This window comes from Elephas maximus, chromosome 4, assembly GCF_024166365.1.
Source record: "Elephas maximus indicus isolate mEleMax1 chromosome 4, mEleMax1 primary haplotype, whole genome shotgun sequence".
NCBI classification, from domain to species: Eukaryota; Metazoa; Chordata; class Mammalia; order Proboscidea; family Elephantidae; genus Elephas; species Elephas maximus.
Window position 1 is genome coordinate 196,324,848 of NC_064822.1, and position 17,899 is coordinate 196,342,746.

The window sequence follows — 17,899 nt, forward strand, 5'->3', positions numbered from 1 at the left end:
AAAGCTAGATGATAAAAAAGGATGACTGAAGAAGAACTGATGTATTTGAATTCTGTTACTGGCAAAGAATATCACTATACTGTGGGCTGCCAGAAGAATGAACAACTCTGTCCTGGAGGAAGCACAGCCAGAATGCTCCTTATAAACAAGGATGACGAGACTTTTTCTCACTTACTTTGGGCATGTCATCAGGAGGTACCAGTCCCTGAAGAAGGATATCATGCTTGGTACATAGAGGGTGAGAGAAAAAGAGGAAGACCCTCAATGAGATGGAATGATACAGTGGCTCAACAACGGGCTCAAACATAGCACCAACCGTGAGGATGGTGCAGGACTGGGCAGTGTTTCTTTTTGTTGTACACAGGGTCTCTATGAGCCAGAACCGACCCAACGACACTCTACAGCGAAGATACTGTATATAATATTGAAAAGAAATTTCATTTCTTTATATCTACAACAAAACTTAAACAATAGGGTATTTTGAACAACAACAAAATATAAAGGTATCTAGGACTAAAACTTGAAAATAATGTGAGAGATGTTCTTGGGAAAACATTTCCAAATTTTGTTGACAAATATTAAAGGAGTCTTAAACAAATGCAAAATAACGCCATGTTTATGAGTGAGGAAGTTCAATATTGTAAAGATATCGTATCTCCTCAAATTATAGATTCATTGTCACTTCAATCAAAATTTCAACAGAATTTTAATGGAACTTGGCTAGTTGAGGAGCAAGGGCCAAGAAAACAAGACAATTTTGAAGAGAAAGAACAAGGCGAGTGGACTTTTCCTGCCAGATATCAAGATACCTTGGAACTAGAGCACCACTATGGGATAGTGGTGAAGGGGTAGACAAATGGAGTGATATTGCAGAAAACAGAACTCAGAAACAGGTTCATGAATATATGAAAACCTTCCACGGGACAGAGATAGCATTCCAGGTGAAAGGCTGCGTCGCTCTATGAATTGTGCTGGGGTAAGTGGCTGTCCACTTGGAGGAAAACTATTGGATCCTTACCTTACCTCATCCACAAAGATCAATTTTTGATGAATCAAATATTCAAAGAGGGAAAAACTTGAAAACTTAGAGAAGTATAAAAGGATATCTTTATGGCTTAGGAGAAGATTTATTAAATAAGACTCTCAAAGTACAAACCCAAACAGAAAAGAATGATAAATTTGACTCTATTAAATTTAAGAAATTATATTCATCAAGAAAAAAAAAAAAGATACAGTAAATGAAAAGATGAGTCACAACCTGGGATAAAATATTTACTACACATATAATTGACAAAGGATTTCTATCCAGATTATATAAAGAATTCCTAAGAATTAATCAGAAAAGACAAACATCATAATAGAATATTGGGCAAAAGACTTAGACACCTTACAGAGATAATATGGATGACAAATAAAATTCTCAACCTTAATAATCATAGAAAAGTGCAAATTAAAAGCCCTATGGGACAGCTCTGTTTCTGTTCTGATGTAGAAAACCCGAAAAGACCATGGCTCCAACCCTAACAATCATAATAGTCTGGATATACTACAAAATCATGGTTTTTAAAACCCATAAAAGAACTGAGGAGGCAAAGAAACCTAAATAAAGTGTTTAGAAAAAAAAAAAAAAAGATGAGATCTTCATAGAGAGGGGAGACGCAGGAATGCACTCATCCCAGATGGGACAGTAGGGGAAAGAGGAATCCACTAGAGGTACAGGTAGGAGGCCATAAGGAGTCTGGTGATCATGAGTGGACACATATGTGCTGGCATGACAGTTTCTAACCCCAAGGAACTCCCATGGCTCTTCTCCAAGTATCAGGGATCACATGCCAAAAGTTGGGGCCAGGGAAAGAGAGCTGAGAGAGGTACCCCCAGACATACCTCCCTGGAGTGCAAGTCTGCAATCCCCAGAAGAGGGTAGGAAAGCAGAGAAGGAGAATAGAAGGGAGTCTCCAAGTATTCCAGGATTTTAGCTAGGAAAGACTGGGATAGGACAAGAGGAATGAGAAAAATTTCTTCCAGGCATCCCAGCCCTTCATTGAGCTCAGGTGGGAAAGGGCAGTGGGCCTGAAAGAGATCTCCCAGGTACAGAAAGAAGGGCACAGCTGAGAGCAAAGAGAACTCCCCAGTAACCCCAAAACCTGGAAGGCAGGGAGTTATCCCACAGTTATGAAACTACCTGCTTTGGTGTAAAGCCTAGGCAGATCTCCAAAATCTCACAAGTGCTCAGATCCCAAGTCTTGTTCAAGGGAAAGCCCTGATCCCACCATAAAACATTTGGAAGCCAATGATGAATGGAATAAAATTAAAGCTTCTGCAAAGCCCACACTTAGCTCAACTACAGATCAGATGGGCTCATCCCCACTCTGGAGGCTAGACAGGGATAAATACCGTTCACTTCAGTCCCTAATGTTCTTTAATGCAAACTGTCTAGCATATTATCAAAAATTATAAGATACATAAAAAAAAATAACAAAATGGGTACCAAGAAAGGATGCAGTCAAAAGGGAAAGACTTACAAATGGCCCTGATCTCTGGAATTATGAGACAGGTACTTTAAAATAACTAAGATAAAAAGGCTAAGGGGTCTAGTGGAAAAAGGCAACATGCTTAAAGAGATAAGAATTTGATCAGATAAATGGAGACTATATATTTTTTCTTTTTTATTGTGCTTCAAGTGAAAGTTTATAGCTCAAGTTAGTTTCTCATAAAAAATTTATAAACACATTGTTATGTGACCCCAATTGCTCTTCCTATAATGTGAGAGCACACTCCTTTCCACCCTGGATTGCCCGTGTCCATTCAACCAGCTCCTGTCCCTTTCTGCCTTCTCATCTTGCCTCTGGACAGAAGCTGCCCATTTAGTCTCATGTATCTATTTGATACTCAAGGTCATATTTTGGTTCTCGTGGACTTGCTCTGATTTTCTTCAGTTTCAGCTTGAACTTGCAAATGAGCAATTTATGGTCTGTCCCACAGTCAGCCCCTGGCCTTGTTCTGACTGATGATACTGAGCTTTTCCTGCATTATGCAGATGACACAACCTTGCTTGCTGAAAGAGAAGAGGACTTGAAGCACTTACTAATGAAGATCAAAGACCACGGCCTTCAGTATGGATTACACCTCAACATAAAGAAAACAAAAATCCTCACAACTGGACCAATAAGCAACATCATGGTAAATGGAGAAAAGATTGAAGTTGTCAAAGATTTCGTTTTACTTGGATCCACAATCAATACCCATGGAAGCAGCGGTCAAGAAATCAAAAGACACATTGCATTGGGTAAATCTGCTGCTTTAAAGTGTTGAAAAGCAAAGATGTCACCCTGAAGACTAAGGTGCCCCTGACCCAAGCCATGGTATTTTCAATTGCATCATATGCATGTGAAAGCTGGACAATGAATAAGGAAGACCAAAGAAGAATTGACGCCTTTGAATTGTGGTGTTGGAGAATAATATTGAATATACCATGGACTGCCAAGAGAACGAACAAATCTGTCTTGGAAGAAGTGTAACCAGAATGCTCCTTAGAAGCAAGGATGGTGAGACTACGTTTTACATATCTTGGACATGTTGTCAGGAGGGATCAGTCCCTGGAGAAGGACACCATGCTTGGCAAAGTACAGGGTCAGCAGAAAAAAGGAAGACCCTCAATGAGGTGGACTGACATAGTGGCTGCAACAATGGGCTCAAGCATAACAATGATTGTAAGGATGGTGCAGGACCGGGCAGTGTTTCATTGTGTCGTGCATAGGGTCGCTATGAGTTGGAACCGACTCGACGGCACCTAACGACAACATCTTGAACTAAGAAGCACACTCTTCATGAGTATCGTTTTATGACTTATAGTCCAGTCTAATCTTTGTGGAGGTTATTTTTTAAACCAACCAAATTAAAGTACTACCCACATCCATTGCTATCAAGTCAATTCAGACTCATAGGGATCTTAGAGCACAGAGTAGAAGAACTGTCCCACAGGGTTTCTAAGGCTGTAATCTTTACAGAAGCAGACTGGCACATCTTTCTGCCACAGAGCAGATGTGGGTTCATGCCGCTGACCTTTCTGTGAGCAGCCAAGTGCTTTAACCATTGTGCCACCAGGGCTCCTAAAGAAAATACTGGAAATGAAAAATATGATACGAGAAATGAAAAATTCACTCAATGGGCTTAACAGAGGCCTGGGTAAGGCATGGACAGGATCGGTGAACTTGAAACAGGTCACTAGAAAGTACCCAGGCTGAGCAGATGCCATTTTAAGGGTGAATATGACACGTCAGAGAGTATAGGTGGAGGAGAGGCAGGAGTGATGCAGCTACAAGTCAAAGGCTTCAGGTTGTAGATTGTGCCGGTAAACAACAAGGATTACCAGAAGCCACAAAAAGCTGAGAGAAAGGCATGCAACGGATTCTCCCTCAGACCCTCCAGAAGGAACCAACCCTGCTGGCATTGGGATTGAGACAGGAGATGCCCGGGGGAAGTCCCATCTACACCTGCCCTGTGCCCACATACCTTTCCTATGGCTGGGGTCACTGTCACTGGCCTCCTCCCGCCTGTTCCTGGACTTGGCCTTGCAGTTCTGGTGACTAACAACCCACTTGAGGATGCTGGAAGCCACAGTGCGCCGGAAGTCATCTGGAAGGACACCAGGCCTCGCCCCCTCTGCCCACTGGGTCACGGCGGCTCCAGGGGCAGATCGGCCTCACTCCCGCTCCAAAGCCCAGCTGCTACCCCAGGGCCCCCACCTCCCCCAAACTCTGTCCTCCTCCCTCCCACTCTACTGGATGGGGCTCAGGCTTGGAGAAGGCTCTGCCTTGACTGGTCACACCAACAGGCCTCCATGCCCCAGCAACAGAACAGGCCCAGAGCTTGGACCCCTCTCATTCTCCACCTGCTTCTTCTCTTCCCTCCCAGGGCCACTCTCCTGTGTACACTCTCATCACCTCGCCCAGCCACGGCCATGAGGTCCTCTCCCCGGTCCTCTGTCCTCAGATACCGCCCCCATCAGTCTGTCCTCCACACTGCACCAGAGGAATCTTTCTAGAACCTCCCTGGCTGACAGCGCCAGGACCAACGGCTCCCATCTGAGGAAGCCAACCCTCCCCAGGACCTCCCTGGACACTCAAGCTCTCCTGCCCATGCCCACCAAGCACAGAAGGCAGAAGGCGGTGCTGGACTGGCTCTGACCAAAGGGTGGCCGCACACAGCAGGTAAGCATGCTGGGAAGGCAGGCAAGGCTACTGAGAGCTCTCTGCACCCCTCCTCGTGCCCCTAGCACCACCCTTCCAGACTCTGCTTCCCACTGCCTGCTGCCCCCTCTGCCCCCTCTGGACATCTGTGGAGCTCCCAGGCCCCCATCCTCCTGCCCAAGCAGGCTCCTTCCCCATGGAAGTAGAGGCAGCCCCTCCCTCCATTGTTGAGCCTGCACCGGGTATCTGCTCCCCTCAACAATGCTGCTGCCATCCCCAAAACACACAGAGCTCACCCCATCCTTCTCTTGCCTGCAGTCAGAACAAGTTCACCATGCCCCCCTCTGAGCCCCCTCACAGGTCTCCTGCTGCTCCCCCACCCTCTCTCTCCCTGTCCCCACCCAGCACCCCCATCATGTGGCCCCCCTCTTCTGCTCATTAGTCATTCTCCTGCTCCCTCCCTGCTAGAATGTGCGCCTCAGGGGACCTGGTCGATGGGGCTGCAGCTATTGGCTCCCTGAGGTGCCCAAGGGCGGGGTCAGGGCCACAGCAGTGCAGGCAGGTGCTTGGGGGATATGGGGTTCCTCCCCGGAGCAGACCCGCTCCACCTGCTCTGACTTTCCCCTTTTCTTTCCTGTGGCCTCCTGACCAGGTCAAACCAGGTACCCTTCCCTTCTGTCCCCACCAGGGTCCTGACAGGTGTCTGACTTCTGACACACACACCTTCCCTGGATGCCAGGCTGGGCCGTGGGCCATCCCTGAGGTCGGCAGAGCAAGACGGAGACGCCCTGCTCCCAGCCTCCCACCCCCCTCTCTGACCAGCCCCCCGCATGTCCCCACCTGTCACACTGTCCATTCAGAGGCAGCCTGCGGCCCCTTCTGCAGAGGACATAGACCAAGAAGCCCTGTGAGGGTGACCCTGCTCTGGGCAGCCGTCCACTCACCCAGAAACTCCTGCTTCTCGCTCTCAGTGCAGAGGCCGTAGCAGCGCGGGAAGAAGGAGTCCGGGTTGGCCTGGACGTACCAGGGCAGGCTTCGCATGCTCACACACAGCCCGATCTCCGGAGACAGAGGGATGTCAGGGCCGCCTTGCACACAGAGCTGAGGGCCAGCCCTCCACCGACAGACTGGGTGCTCCCTGGGCCTGCCTCCTGGAGGGGATCCCAGGCCCCCAGACCAGCCCCGCCCCCAGCCATGCAGGCCGGCACCCCCAGGCCCAGGAGCAGCCCCTCTGGGAAGGCTTGCCTGTGGCCTCATGTCCACTCAGTCCACTCGGGTCCAGGACACAGGATGAGGGCCACAGTGGGGCCCTGGGGGTGGCAAGTGGCTGGGGCAGTGCCAATCCATGATGGACAGCAGCCATGGCCACAGATGCCCGCCTGGCCAGCAGGAGGCGAGTCCCCACAGCTGCTCTCCCAGCTCCTGGGGCGTCTCGGCCCATGCCCGGCCCTGCACTTCAGAAGCCAGTTGCTTCCCCCGCTGCCTACCAGCCTCCCCACAACTCTCCTCTAGCTCAGCCTGTCCACCACTCCTGCCTGCAGGGCCTCCTGCTCTTTCCTAGCGCCACACTCACTCACTCACCAGGCAGCCTGGGGACTCTCACGCCACTCTCACGCCCCCAGCCAGCTCCAGCCACACCAAACTCTTCCTTGCCACACCCTCCCACCCTGGCCCTTGGGGCCACACAGGACACCAACGGGGCGTAAGGCAAGGGGCAGGAAGGAGTCTGGCTGGGTGGATGGTGTCTGGGCATGGCCCTGGTCCCACCTGTCTGGCCTCGAGAGCTGGCCAAACCACCCCTGGCCACACCTGGTCACCCCAGCACAGCAGGGCATCCACCCCTGGCCAATGGCTGCCCCCCTTTATGGGTCCCTAGGGGCACGGCTGCACACATCAGCCCAGGGCCCACCACAGGGCAACCCTGCGCAGCAGAGAAGCCTGGGGGTAGCTGGGTGTGGACTGACCCCTGCATCGTGGGGGCAGTGACCAGGGACGGGCATCCTGCCCAAACATCGAGGTGGGTCCCCTGGGACATGGCAAGAGTGGAGACTTCATCCCCAAGACTGCATGTGACCCCGCACCCTGAGGGAGGCTCTCTACCACTCCCAGTGGATGGCAAGGCCCCATGTGAGGGTCTGTCTACAAGCTAAGGAACACCAAGGGTCGCCAGCAAACACCAGAACTGGGAGAGAGCCACAGAAGGACTCAACTAGGCAAGGCTCTGACTTGGACTTCTGACCTCCAGACTGTGAGAGAACAGGTATCTGTTCTTCAAAGCAGCCCGTCTGCTGCCCTCCTGGGGGTGAGTGGGAACTCAGTGCTAGACCCCCTGGCCCCGGCAGAGTTGGGCCCTTCTGGAACCTTCTCTGGTGGGTGTGCAGACTTCCACTCACCTTGGTGGTGAATGAGGCTGTCTTCCCATAGTGGTTCAGCATCTGGTCACAGTTCAGGCTGTGATAATCTACAACGTCCCTTTTGATGGTCCAAAGGAAGTAAGGCATTTCATGATTTACCAACCTAGACTGGCAAGAAAAACCCTTTATCAGTACCCAGCACTCAGTTCACATCCTTCAGACCAGTCGGGGTGTAAGGAAGGAACAAGTGATGGGGAGCCACCTGCCCCCCACAGCCACAGGGTGAATCCTGCCTACCCTCCTGGCTTCAGCTTGGTCCTGGGGTGGCTCTGGCACCATTCCCTGTGCCCCACAAGTATGAAACCGGGGACCTACCATCACATCGTGGATGTCCTCTGTCTTCTCGGAAGTCCCTTTCTGGCTCTCTTTGGATTCAGTGCCTTTGCTATCTGCAAACAAAACACAGGGCAAGAGATCGGAGACAGTGAGGGCTGAGCACCTGGTCACAGGTAGACCCCCCCCCCTTCAGAGCAGAACCCCTCTGAGGGCATGGTGCTAACCTGACCACCCCAAGTTGGGCTCAGGGCAACTCCACTGAGGACACCATGCTGGGGCAATTGCCTGGAGCAGCGCTCTCCCTCCCGAGGCCCAGATGTCCTGCGGTGCCAGAGTGATGGACAGCGATGGGATGGGGAGGAGGGACATCCCATCAGGGGAGGGGTGTCCCATTGGAGGAGGGGCAACCACTGGTGACAGGGCATCTGATGGAGGAGAGGCGGCTCACTGGGGGAGGGGCATCTGATGGAAAACCATCCCATTGGAGGAGGGTTGTTCCATGGGGGGAACATTCTGTGGAGGAGGGGTGTCCAAGGGAGGAAGGGTGTCTGGTGGAGGAAGGATGGCCGGGGGTCTGGAGGTCAGCAGAAATTGCCCAGACACATAATGAGACCTGGCCTGGGCATGGACATTAGGACACTGAGATGTGGCCAACACTAAGGATCGAAAGGGTCTCTCCAAGGTGCTTTGCCCCCAAAGGAAGGGACGAGTAAGACTCAGACATGAAGCCAAGAGACCACAGCACGCCAAGAGAGGCCAGCATCGCAACCCCGGACAGGGTCCACTTCTTGTCTTTGTGACAGAGCACAGACCACACATCTTACAGTGAGACAAAACATCTTAAATACTCTACCAGTCACTCTTTGACTTTCATCTTCCACATGTGGAATGACCTTGGGCACAAAGTGGAACTTCTTTTCCACCCAGCCCTTCCTTCGCAGAACTGCCCGGATCACTGGATAGTGTCCATAGATAGAAAAAATCTTTTTTTCCTACAATCATAAGAACATATTTTAAGCTAAAGAATTGAAAAGCAAGGTAATTATTTCTCTGCAGAAGTTCTCAAAGAGGAATGAGATTGACTCTTTGCACCGATGGGAAGATACCATGGTTCTGCTAAAAGAAAAACTCCAGAAGCATCTGATGGACACAGGTGCAGGTGTGCGGGCACAGGTGTGCAGGCGCAGGTGTGCAGTGGGCACAGGTGTGTGGCGCAGGTGTGCAGCAGGCACAGGTGTGCAGTGGGCAGTCTGCCACCAGGAGGGGACAGGAGAGGGGCTATGAAGGAGAGTCACTCTGTTCTGTGTGTTCCTGCTTCATCATGGGGTCTTGGACACAGGAGTGTTCACACACACACTCACTTACAGTCACAGTCACATACAACTCGTACATACTTACACTCAAACACACATTCATACAGACAACTCACATAATATGTGCACTCATTCAAACATACATGCTTGTATACACTCAACTCACACACATCCAATACATGTACACTCATACACAGCTAACACCCATACACACTCATAGTCACACACACAACTCACACATACATTCACAGACACAACTCACACACAGATAAACACACATACACACACACATACACAAGGCTAGGACGCCATGGTGCAAAAAGGAATGCAGCCTCTCCTGACACCTCTGGAGATGATCCTGAACTCCAGGCAAGGTCTGGATGCAGGAAGTGGAAGCAGAGATGGCAGGGCCATGCAGTCAGGAGACCTGTGGATGGTGACGGGCACAGAGCGGTGTCTTTTCTCTGTGAAGGGTGAGCATCCCTCATGCTTTGTGAGTGGGGAGGGGTGTATGGGTGCCTGAGATATGAGGACAGGGAGATGGAGGGTCATCAGCTGTCCAGAGTGAGTAGAGGAGAAGTAGCTCCGACAGCAGCAGAGTCCCCCAAGTGTGTGGGAGCAGGTGTCTAGGGGACAGCTGCCCTGGGAAGCTGCCCAGCTACCATGGAAGTCTGTGTGAGCAAGACAGACTCTGACGGAGCCCAATGGGTCCTTCCCTCATGTTGTCCCCTTGCCTTGACTGCAGATGGAAACTGTGACCTACTTCCGACCAAAAGGACATTGCAAAGGAGGTAGGATATCACTCTGTGATTATATTGCAGTATAGAACAAAGGCAGTAAGATTTTTCAGATGTAATTAAGGTCACTAATCAGTGGACTTTGAGTTAATCTAAACACAGGTAATCTGGGTGGGCCTGACCTAATCAGGTGAGTCCTTTAAACGAGGGTCCAAGCCTTCCCTGATGATACAGACTCAAAGCAGCAGAGACTCTCTCTCTGTTGCTGGCTTTCAAAAAGCAACCTGCCTCAAATTCTGCATTCCCAAAGAAATGAATTCTGCCAGTATTCAGAGGGAGCTTGGAAGAGGATCCTTTCCTAGTTGAGCCTCCAGATGAGATCACAGCCCAGGAGACACCATGATTTCAGCCTTGTGAGGCCCTGCACAGAGGACCCAGTTAAGTCACGCTCAGACTCCTACCCACAGAAACTGTGAAATGGTAAGTGGATGTTGCTTTAAGTTGCTGTATTTGTGGTAACTTGTTATGCAGCAATAGCTAACTGACATGGGCCCCAGTAGGAGGACCTGCACACCCACACCCAGGCGCATGTACAAGAGAAAGTTTGTTCCTGCTGCTAGAAGCTGTGAGTTCAAGTCCCAGCACCCACAAGAGAGACCTGGTAGGTTAGAGGACATCTCTGAGACTCCTTACATGGCTGGGAAAAGGGATCCAATGTCTCCTCTCCTCAATGTGGCTGTCCAGGTGGACAGCAGCGATATGGAGAGACTTGATCAGTGTCTGTGTCCTTCAGCTCTGGCAAGGTTGCCTGGCCACCCCCAACACTCTGCTTAGTTTTAATTAAATTGATTAACTTTAGAAAACTGATTAAATTTAATAAGTCAGCAGAATACAATTCTTAAGGGAACCACAAAAAGAATAAAAATGGTGTATGATATCTAACTCATAAGAGAAAAAGAAATGGAATGAGAAAAAAAAATCAGTCCAAAAGAAGGTATGAAAGGAGAGAAAAAGGAGACCAAGTAACCAAGCAGACAGGTCATAACAAATGAATGAACTAAGACATCAGATATACTAGCATTAGTTTAATTTGAAATGCTCCAGTTAAAGGCAAAGTGCCAGACTGGATTTATAAAAAGGATGAAGAGTACTTGACATTGCCAATATATAGGTGTCATGGACTGAATTGTGTGCCCCCCAAAATATCTGTCAGCTTGGCTAGGTCATGATTCGCAGTAGTGTATGATCGTCCACCACTTTGTCATCTGATGAGATTTCCCTATGTGTTGTAAATCCTATCTCTATGATATTGATGAGGTGGAATTAGCAACAGTTTTGTAAACTGAATCTACAAGATTAGATTGTGTCTTAAACCAATTTCTTCTGAGATATAAAAGAGAAGTAGGCAGAGAGAAAGGAGAACCTCATATCACCAAGAAAGCAGCGCTGGGAGCACAGGGCATCCCTCGGACCTGGGGTTCCTGTGCGGAGAACCTCCTAGCGCAGGGGAAGATTGTCGATAAGGACCTTCATCCAGAGCCAACACAGAAAGCTTTCCCCTGGAGTTAACACCCTGAATTTGGACTTCTAGCTTCCTAGACTGTGAGGGAGTAAACTTCTGTTTGTTAAAGCCACCCATTTGTGGTATTTCTGTTACAGCAGTACTAGATGACTAAGACAGCAGGTAACTTGAGAAGTTTTTTTTTTTTTTCAGTCTTGTAAAAGATGATTGACTGTCTAAAGCAAAAATAATGACAATGAATTGTGTATGTAGTTTTTTTTAAACATATATAGAAGCAAAATGAATGCTAACAACAGCAAAGGGAAAATGGAAATATATATTATCGTAAGTTGTTATGCTGCACACGAAGTGGTATAATAACATTTAAAGTAAAAAAAAGCAGGCAGTAATAAATGAAAGTTGTATACCATAATAAACAAAAGTTGTATACCATAAACCTTAAAGCAACCAGTAAATAAACAAAGGAAGCATACTACATAATCCAATAAAAGGGGTAAAAAGAAATTATAAACAATGCTCAATCAATCCAAAACAAGGCAGAAAAAGAGAAAACAACAAAGAAATTGGACAGATAGAAAACAAGTAGCAGGATGTTAGATTTAACCAAACCATATCACATTAAATCACATTAAAGGTAAATGGTCTAAAATAATCAATCAAAAGGCAGAGATCGTCAGACTGCGTTCTTTAAAAAGCAGGACCCAATTATATGCTGGCTACGATAAACACAGGTTAAATGTAAAGACACAAATAAGTTAAAAGAAAAAGATATACAATGTAAACACTAGTCAAAAGAAAGTTAGAGTGGCTATATTAATATCAAATAGGACAGATTTCAGAGGTGGTCCAACATGGCGGAGTATTCAGACACTTCATAAGAGCCCTCTTACAACAAAGATCCAAGAAAACAAATGAATCAGATATAAATGACAACTTTGGAGCCCAAGCATCAAAGACAATGCTGAAGAATTGGACTGAGCACGAAGTGGAAGGAGAGGCAGTATAAAAACAGTGGACATGGAGAAATATGGATCACTGGTGCCCTGCTAGCTGAACCTGCGCAGCACGGCCATATTGAGACAAAGCAAACAGTGTTCCCAACTGAAACCCCCATCACCTGGTACAGCCAAGCAGGACTGACTCTGCATTCACGCCCAGAGCCAGGAAGCAGTGCTTCCTGCCCTGCAAAAGAAAGTTAAGTGCATGCACCCCGCCCACTGCACCCACCCCAAACCCCATGCCAGAAGCCCACAGACCTGTGGGGCCCCCACCCTTCTTGTTCATCCCTCTCCCCAACTATGATCACAGTCCAGCAGCGCCCACCACTGCCCTGCCCCTGACCCAGGAACCCACAGGCTGAAGGCACCCACCCTTTGCTCAGAAACTCTTGTCAGGGGCCTGAGGACCAACAATGTCCCCTACTCCCTCCAGTCACCTGCACTGGGGGCCTGAGGGTCAGCAGTGCTCCCACTCCCTCCAGCTACCAGCACCAGGGGTCTGAGGGCCAGTGGTGCCTCTCACTCCCTCCAGCTGCCTGTGCCAGGGGCCTAAGGACTGGCTGTACCTCCCCCACTCTCTCCAGCCACCTGTGTGAGGGAACCGAGGACTGGCAGTGCCTCCTATTCCCTACAGCTACCTCCACCAGGAGCCTGAGGACTGGCTGCAAAGCTCCCGCATGACGCACCCTAGTGGACAGGGCATGACCTCCAACCAGGCACCCATGGACAGGCGACATCTCCCCTGCCTCATCCCTACATCACCCTCCCCCTACAAGTGGAGGCTTGTGCCTGCTCTGAACAACCCCATGCAGCTCTGCATGCTTGGGACTGTTGGTGAGAGTTTTCACACTATCTGCCCAGTGACCAACGATCAGGGCACCCTTGCCCCAAACACCTGGCAGTTGGCCAAGCGCACACACAACACCCAACCCAGCAACCAGGGAGAACGCCCCCTGCACCCATGGCAAGGTGATCAGCCAGACAGATACATCTCCTCGCCAGAAACATCACCTACACCTTTAGCAGCCTTGCAACATCAGTAAATAGAGAGTAGCACTCACATACCCAGTTGCTGCCCCATCCACACAGAGGAGGTGAGAGCTTCAATAGGGCCAGATTAGTGACCAGGGTAGCACACATGCCAAGCCTACTTGGATTTATCAAAACAAAAGAAAAATTCAGGATGTAGCAAACAAGCATACAATAAATAAATAACTAAATATAATAAATTCTTGATGCCTCAGAGACAGCAGACAATATCAAAGCACATAAAGTAGGACAAGTTGGCTCCAGCAAGTGACCCAAATAAAGAGCCAGAAGATATTCCAGAGGAACAAATGGCAATGGAACTACCTGATAAAGAATTCAAAAGACAAAAATACACGGCTCTGCACGAGATCAAGAAAGAAACCAAGGAAAACAAAGACAAAACAATAGAAGAATTAGTGAAAACTAGAACAAAACAGACAATCAGAAACCATACCAAAAAAGCAACTAAAAATCCAAAAGATTAATAATAAAATTTCAGAAATAAACAACTCAATAGAAGTATATAAGAGCAGAATTGAAACACTGGATGACACAATCAGTGAATTTGAAGACAAATTCCTTGACACCAATTTTTTTGAGGAAAATCAGAAAAAAAGAAATGAAGAAAGCCTAAGAGTTATGCTGGATACCATCAAAAGAAAAATTTGTGCATGATTAGATTTCCAGAACAGGGGAGAGGCAGTGGAAAATACACAAAGAATTGTTGAAGATTTTCTGGGAGAAAACTTCCCTGATATCATGAAAGTCAATTAGATATCCACCCAAGATGCCCAAGGAACTCCATACAGGATACACCCCAAAAGAAAGTCAACAAGACAGATCATAATCAGACTCACCAAAGCCAAAGACAGAGAAAGAATTCTGAGAGTGGCTTGGGAAAAACGCAGAGTCACCTACAAACGGGAACCAATAAGACTGAGCTCTGATTATTCAGCAGGAACTATACAGGCAAGAAGGCAATGGGATGACATATACAAAAACTTGAAAGAAAAAAAATGCCAACCAAGAATTATATATCCAGCAAAACTGCGTCTCAAATATAATGGCAAAATTAGGACATTTCCAGATAAACGGAAATTTGTAAAAACCAGACCAAACTTGTGAGAAATATTAAAGGGAATCCTTTGGCTAGAGAATCAACAACATCAGACAACAACCTGAGATTAAGACAAAGGACAAAGCATCAGCCAGGTACCCAGCTAGATTAAAAAAAAAAATTCTCAGAAATAAAACAAAGATAAAAACTGAAAACAGGGAATCATAAACATCAATCTGTAAATGACAACTACATCAAAACAAAAAATAGGAAATAAACAGTGTACTTATAGAACTTTCATATGCTGAGGAAGTCAAGGCGATAAGAAGAAATAAAAGACTGGTTTAAACTTAGGAAGATAAAGGTACATTTCAAGGTAACTACAAAGAAAGTGAACAAAACAACTCATCAAAATAAAAAAGAAGAAAAACGTAGACTCAGTAAACACAAAATCAACAACAGTGAAAGAAATGACAAGAAAATCCACAAACAAAAAGAACTCAGCACAGACTGCTCTTACAGGGATTACAACAGAGGGTCCCAGACAGAGCTGGAGAAAAATGTAGAACAAAATTCTAACTCAGAAAGAAAGACCAGACTTGCTGGCCTGACAAAGACTGGAGAAACCCTGAGAGTATGGCCCCTGGACACCCTTTCAGCTCAGTAATGAGGCCACTCTTGAGGCTCACCCTCAGCCAAAGATTGAACAGTCCCATAGAGCAAGACAAGACTAAAGGGGCGCACCAGCCCTGGGGTAGGAACTGGAAGGTAGGAGGGAACAAGATAGCTGGTAATATGGAACCCAGGGTTGAGAAGGGAGAGTGTTGACATGTCGTGGGGTTGTTAACCAATGTCATAGAAAATGCGTGTACTGTTTGATGAGAAACTAGTTAGTTCTATAAACCTTCATCTAAAGTTCAATAAGAAAAGAAAAAGGACATGAACCAGAGACTTACATCACCCTGAGACCAGAAGAACTAGATGGTGCCTGGCCATAACCAATGACTGCCCTGACAGGGAGCACAACAGAGAATCCCTGAGGGAGCAGATCAGTGGGGTGCAGACCCCAAATTCTCATAAAAAGACCAGACTTAATGGTCTGACTGAGACTAGAGGAATCCTGGCGGTCATGGTCCCCAAACCTTCTGTTGGTCCAAGACAGGAACCATTCCCAAAGACAACTCATCAGACATGGAAGGGACTGGACAATGTGTTGGAGAGAGATGCTGACGAAGAGTGAGCTACTTGTATCAGGTGGACACTTGAGACTGTGTTGGCATCTCCTGTCTGGAGGGGTGATAGGAGGGTAGAGAGGGTTAGAAACTGGCAAAATTGTCATAAAAGGAGAGACTGGAAGGAGGGAGCGGGTTGACTCATTAGGGGGAGAGTAAGTGGGAGTATGGAGTAAGGTGTATATAAGCTTATATGTGACAGACTGACTTGATTTGTAAATGTTCACTTAAAGCTCAATAAAAATTATTAAAAAGGAAAGAAAAGAAAAAGGAACTCAGCACAGAATATTAAGAGGAACAAAGAAACCATCAACACCACAAAAAAAGTATAAGAAAACGACAGCAGTAAACTCATACCTATCGATAATCACACTGACTGTAAATGGCTTAAATACACCAGTAAAGAGACAAAGAGTGGCAGAATGGATAAAGAACATGACCAATCAACATGCTGTCTACATGAGACACACCTTAGACACAAAGACACGAACTAAAACTCAAAGGATGAAAAAAATACATATCAAGCAAACAATAACTAAAAAAGACCAGGAGTGGCAATATTAATCTCTGATAAAATAGACTTGAAGGCAAAAAGATAAGAAAGGACATTATATAATGACCCAAGGGTCAATCCACCAGGTGGACATAACGGTAATAAAGATATGTTGTTGGTGTTGTTAGGTGCCTTTAGGTCCATTCCTACTCATAGTGACCCATGTACAACAGAATGAGATGCTGCCCAGTCCAGCAGCGTGCTCACAATCGTTGTTATGCTTGAGCCCATTTTTGCAGTCACTGTATCAATCCATCTCACTGAAGGTCTTCCTCATTTTCACTGACCCTCCACTTTACCAAGCAAGACATCCTTCTCCAGGGACTGGTCCCTCCTGATAACACATCCGAAGTATGTCAGATGAAATCTCACCACCCTTGCTTCAAAGGAGCATTCTGGCTGTACTTCTTCCAGGAAAGAAGTGGTCATTTTTCTGGCAGTCCTTGGTATATTCAATATTCTTCGGTAACACCATAATTCAAAAGCATCAATTCTTCTTCAGTCTTCCTTATTCACTGCCCAGCTTTTGCATGCATATGAGGCAATTGAAAACACCATGGCTTGGGTCAGGCACACCTTAGTCCACATAGTGACATCTTTGCTTTTGTCTTAGTTTATCTAAGAAATACCACAAGTGGATGACTTTAACAAACAGAAATTTATTCTCTCACAGTCCAGTAGCCTACAAGTCCAAATTCAGGGTATCAGCTCCAGGGGAAGGCTTTCTTTCTCTGTTGGCTCTGGAGGAAGGTCCTTGCCTTCAATCTTCCCCTGGTCTAGGAACTTCTCTCCACCAGAACCCTAGGTCCAAAGAACGTGCTCTGCTCCTGGCTCTGCTTTCTTGGTAGCTTGAGGTCCCTCCACACTCTGCTCACTTCCCTTTCCTTTTATCTCTTGTAAGATAAAAGGTGGTGCCGGCCACACCCCAGGGAAACGCCCTTTACATTGAATCAGGGATATGACCTGAGCAAGGGTGTTACATCCCACCCTAATTCTCTTCAACATAATCCAGTCTTGCCTCATTAACCACAGGCAGAGATTAGGATTTACAACATACAGGAAAATTACAATCACAAAATGGAGGACAGCCACACAATACTGGGAATCATGGTCTAACCAAGCTGACACATATTTTGCAGAGGGGTCACAATTCAATCCTTGACAGCTTTTTAACACTTTAATGAGGTCTTTTGCAGCAGATTTGCCCAATGCAACATGTGGTTTGATTTCCTGACCACTGCTCCCATGGGTATTGATTGTGGATCCAAATAAAATGAAATCCTTGACAACGTCAATCTTTTCTCCATTTATCATGATGTTGCTTAACGGTCCAGTTGTGAGGATTTTTGTTTTCTTTGTGCTGATTTGTCTTCTTGTTTTCTTTATGGTGCAATCCCTCCTGAAGGCTGTAGTCTTCGATCTTCATCAGTACGTGCTTCAAGTCCGTTTCACTTTCTACAAGCAAGGCTGTGTCATCTGAATATCGCAGGCTGTTAATGAGTGTTCCTCCAATCCTGACGCTGCACTCTTCTTATACAAAATACATAAAACAAACTCTAACAGCAATGAAAAGGGAAAT

General features: G+C 47.0%; 1 protein-coding gene across 1 annotated transcript in view; it reads right to left on the minus strand.

The window, feature by feature from the left end:
• TTLL8 (tubulin tyrosine ligase like 8) overlaps positions 1-17,899 on the minus strand; it is a 74,373-nt gene that overhangs the window by 36,041 nt on the left and 20,433 nt on the right. Inside the window, exons 3-7 of the mRNA XM_049884994.1 lie at positions 8,733-8,871; positions 7,919-7,992; positions 7,583-7,711; positions 6,134-6,248; positions 4,513-4,635 (exon numbers count right to left, since the gene is read on the minus strand). Coding sequence (XP_049740951.1) covers positions 4,513-4,635; positions 6,134-6,248; positions 7,583-7,711; positions 7,919-7,992; positions 8,733-8,871 — 580 coding nt within the window. The remainder of the gene's footprint in view (positions 1-4,512; positions 4,636-6,133; positions 6,249-7,582; positions 7,712-7,918; positions 7,993-8,732; positions 8,872-17,899) is intronic.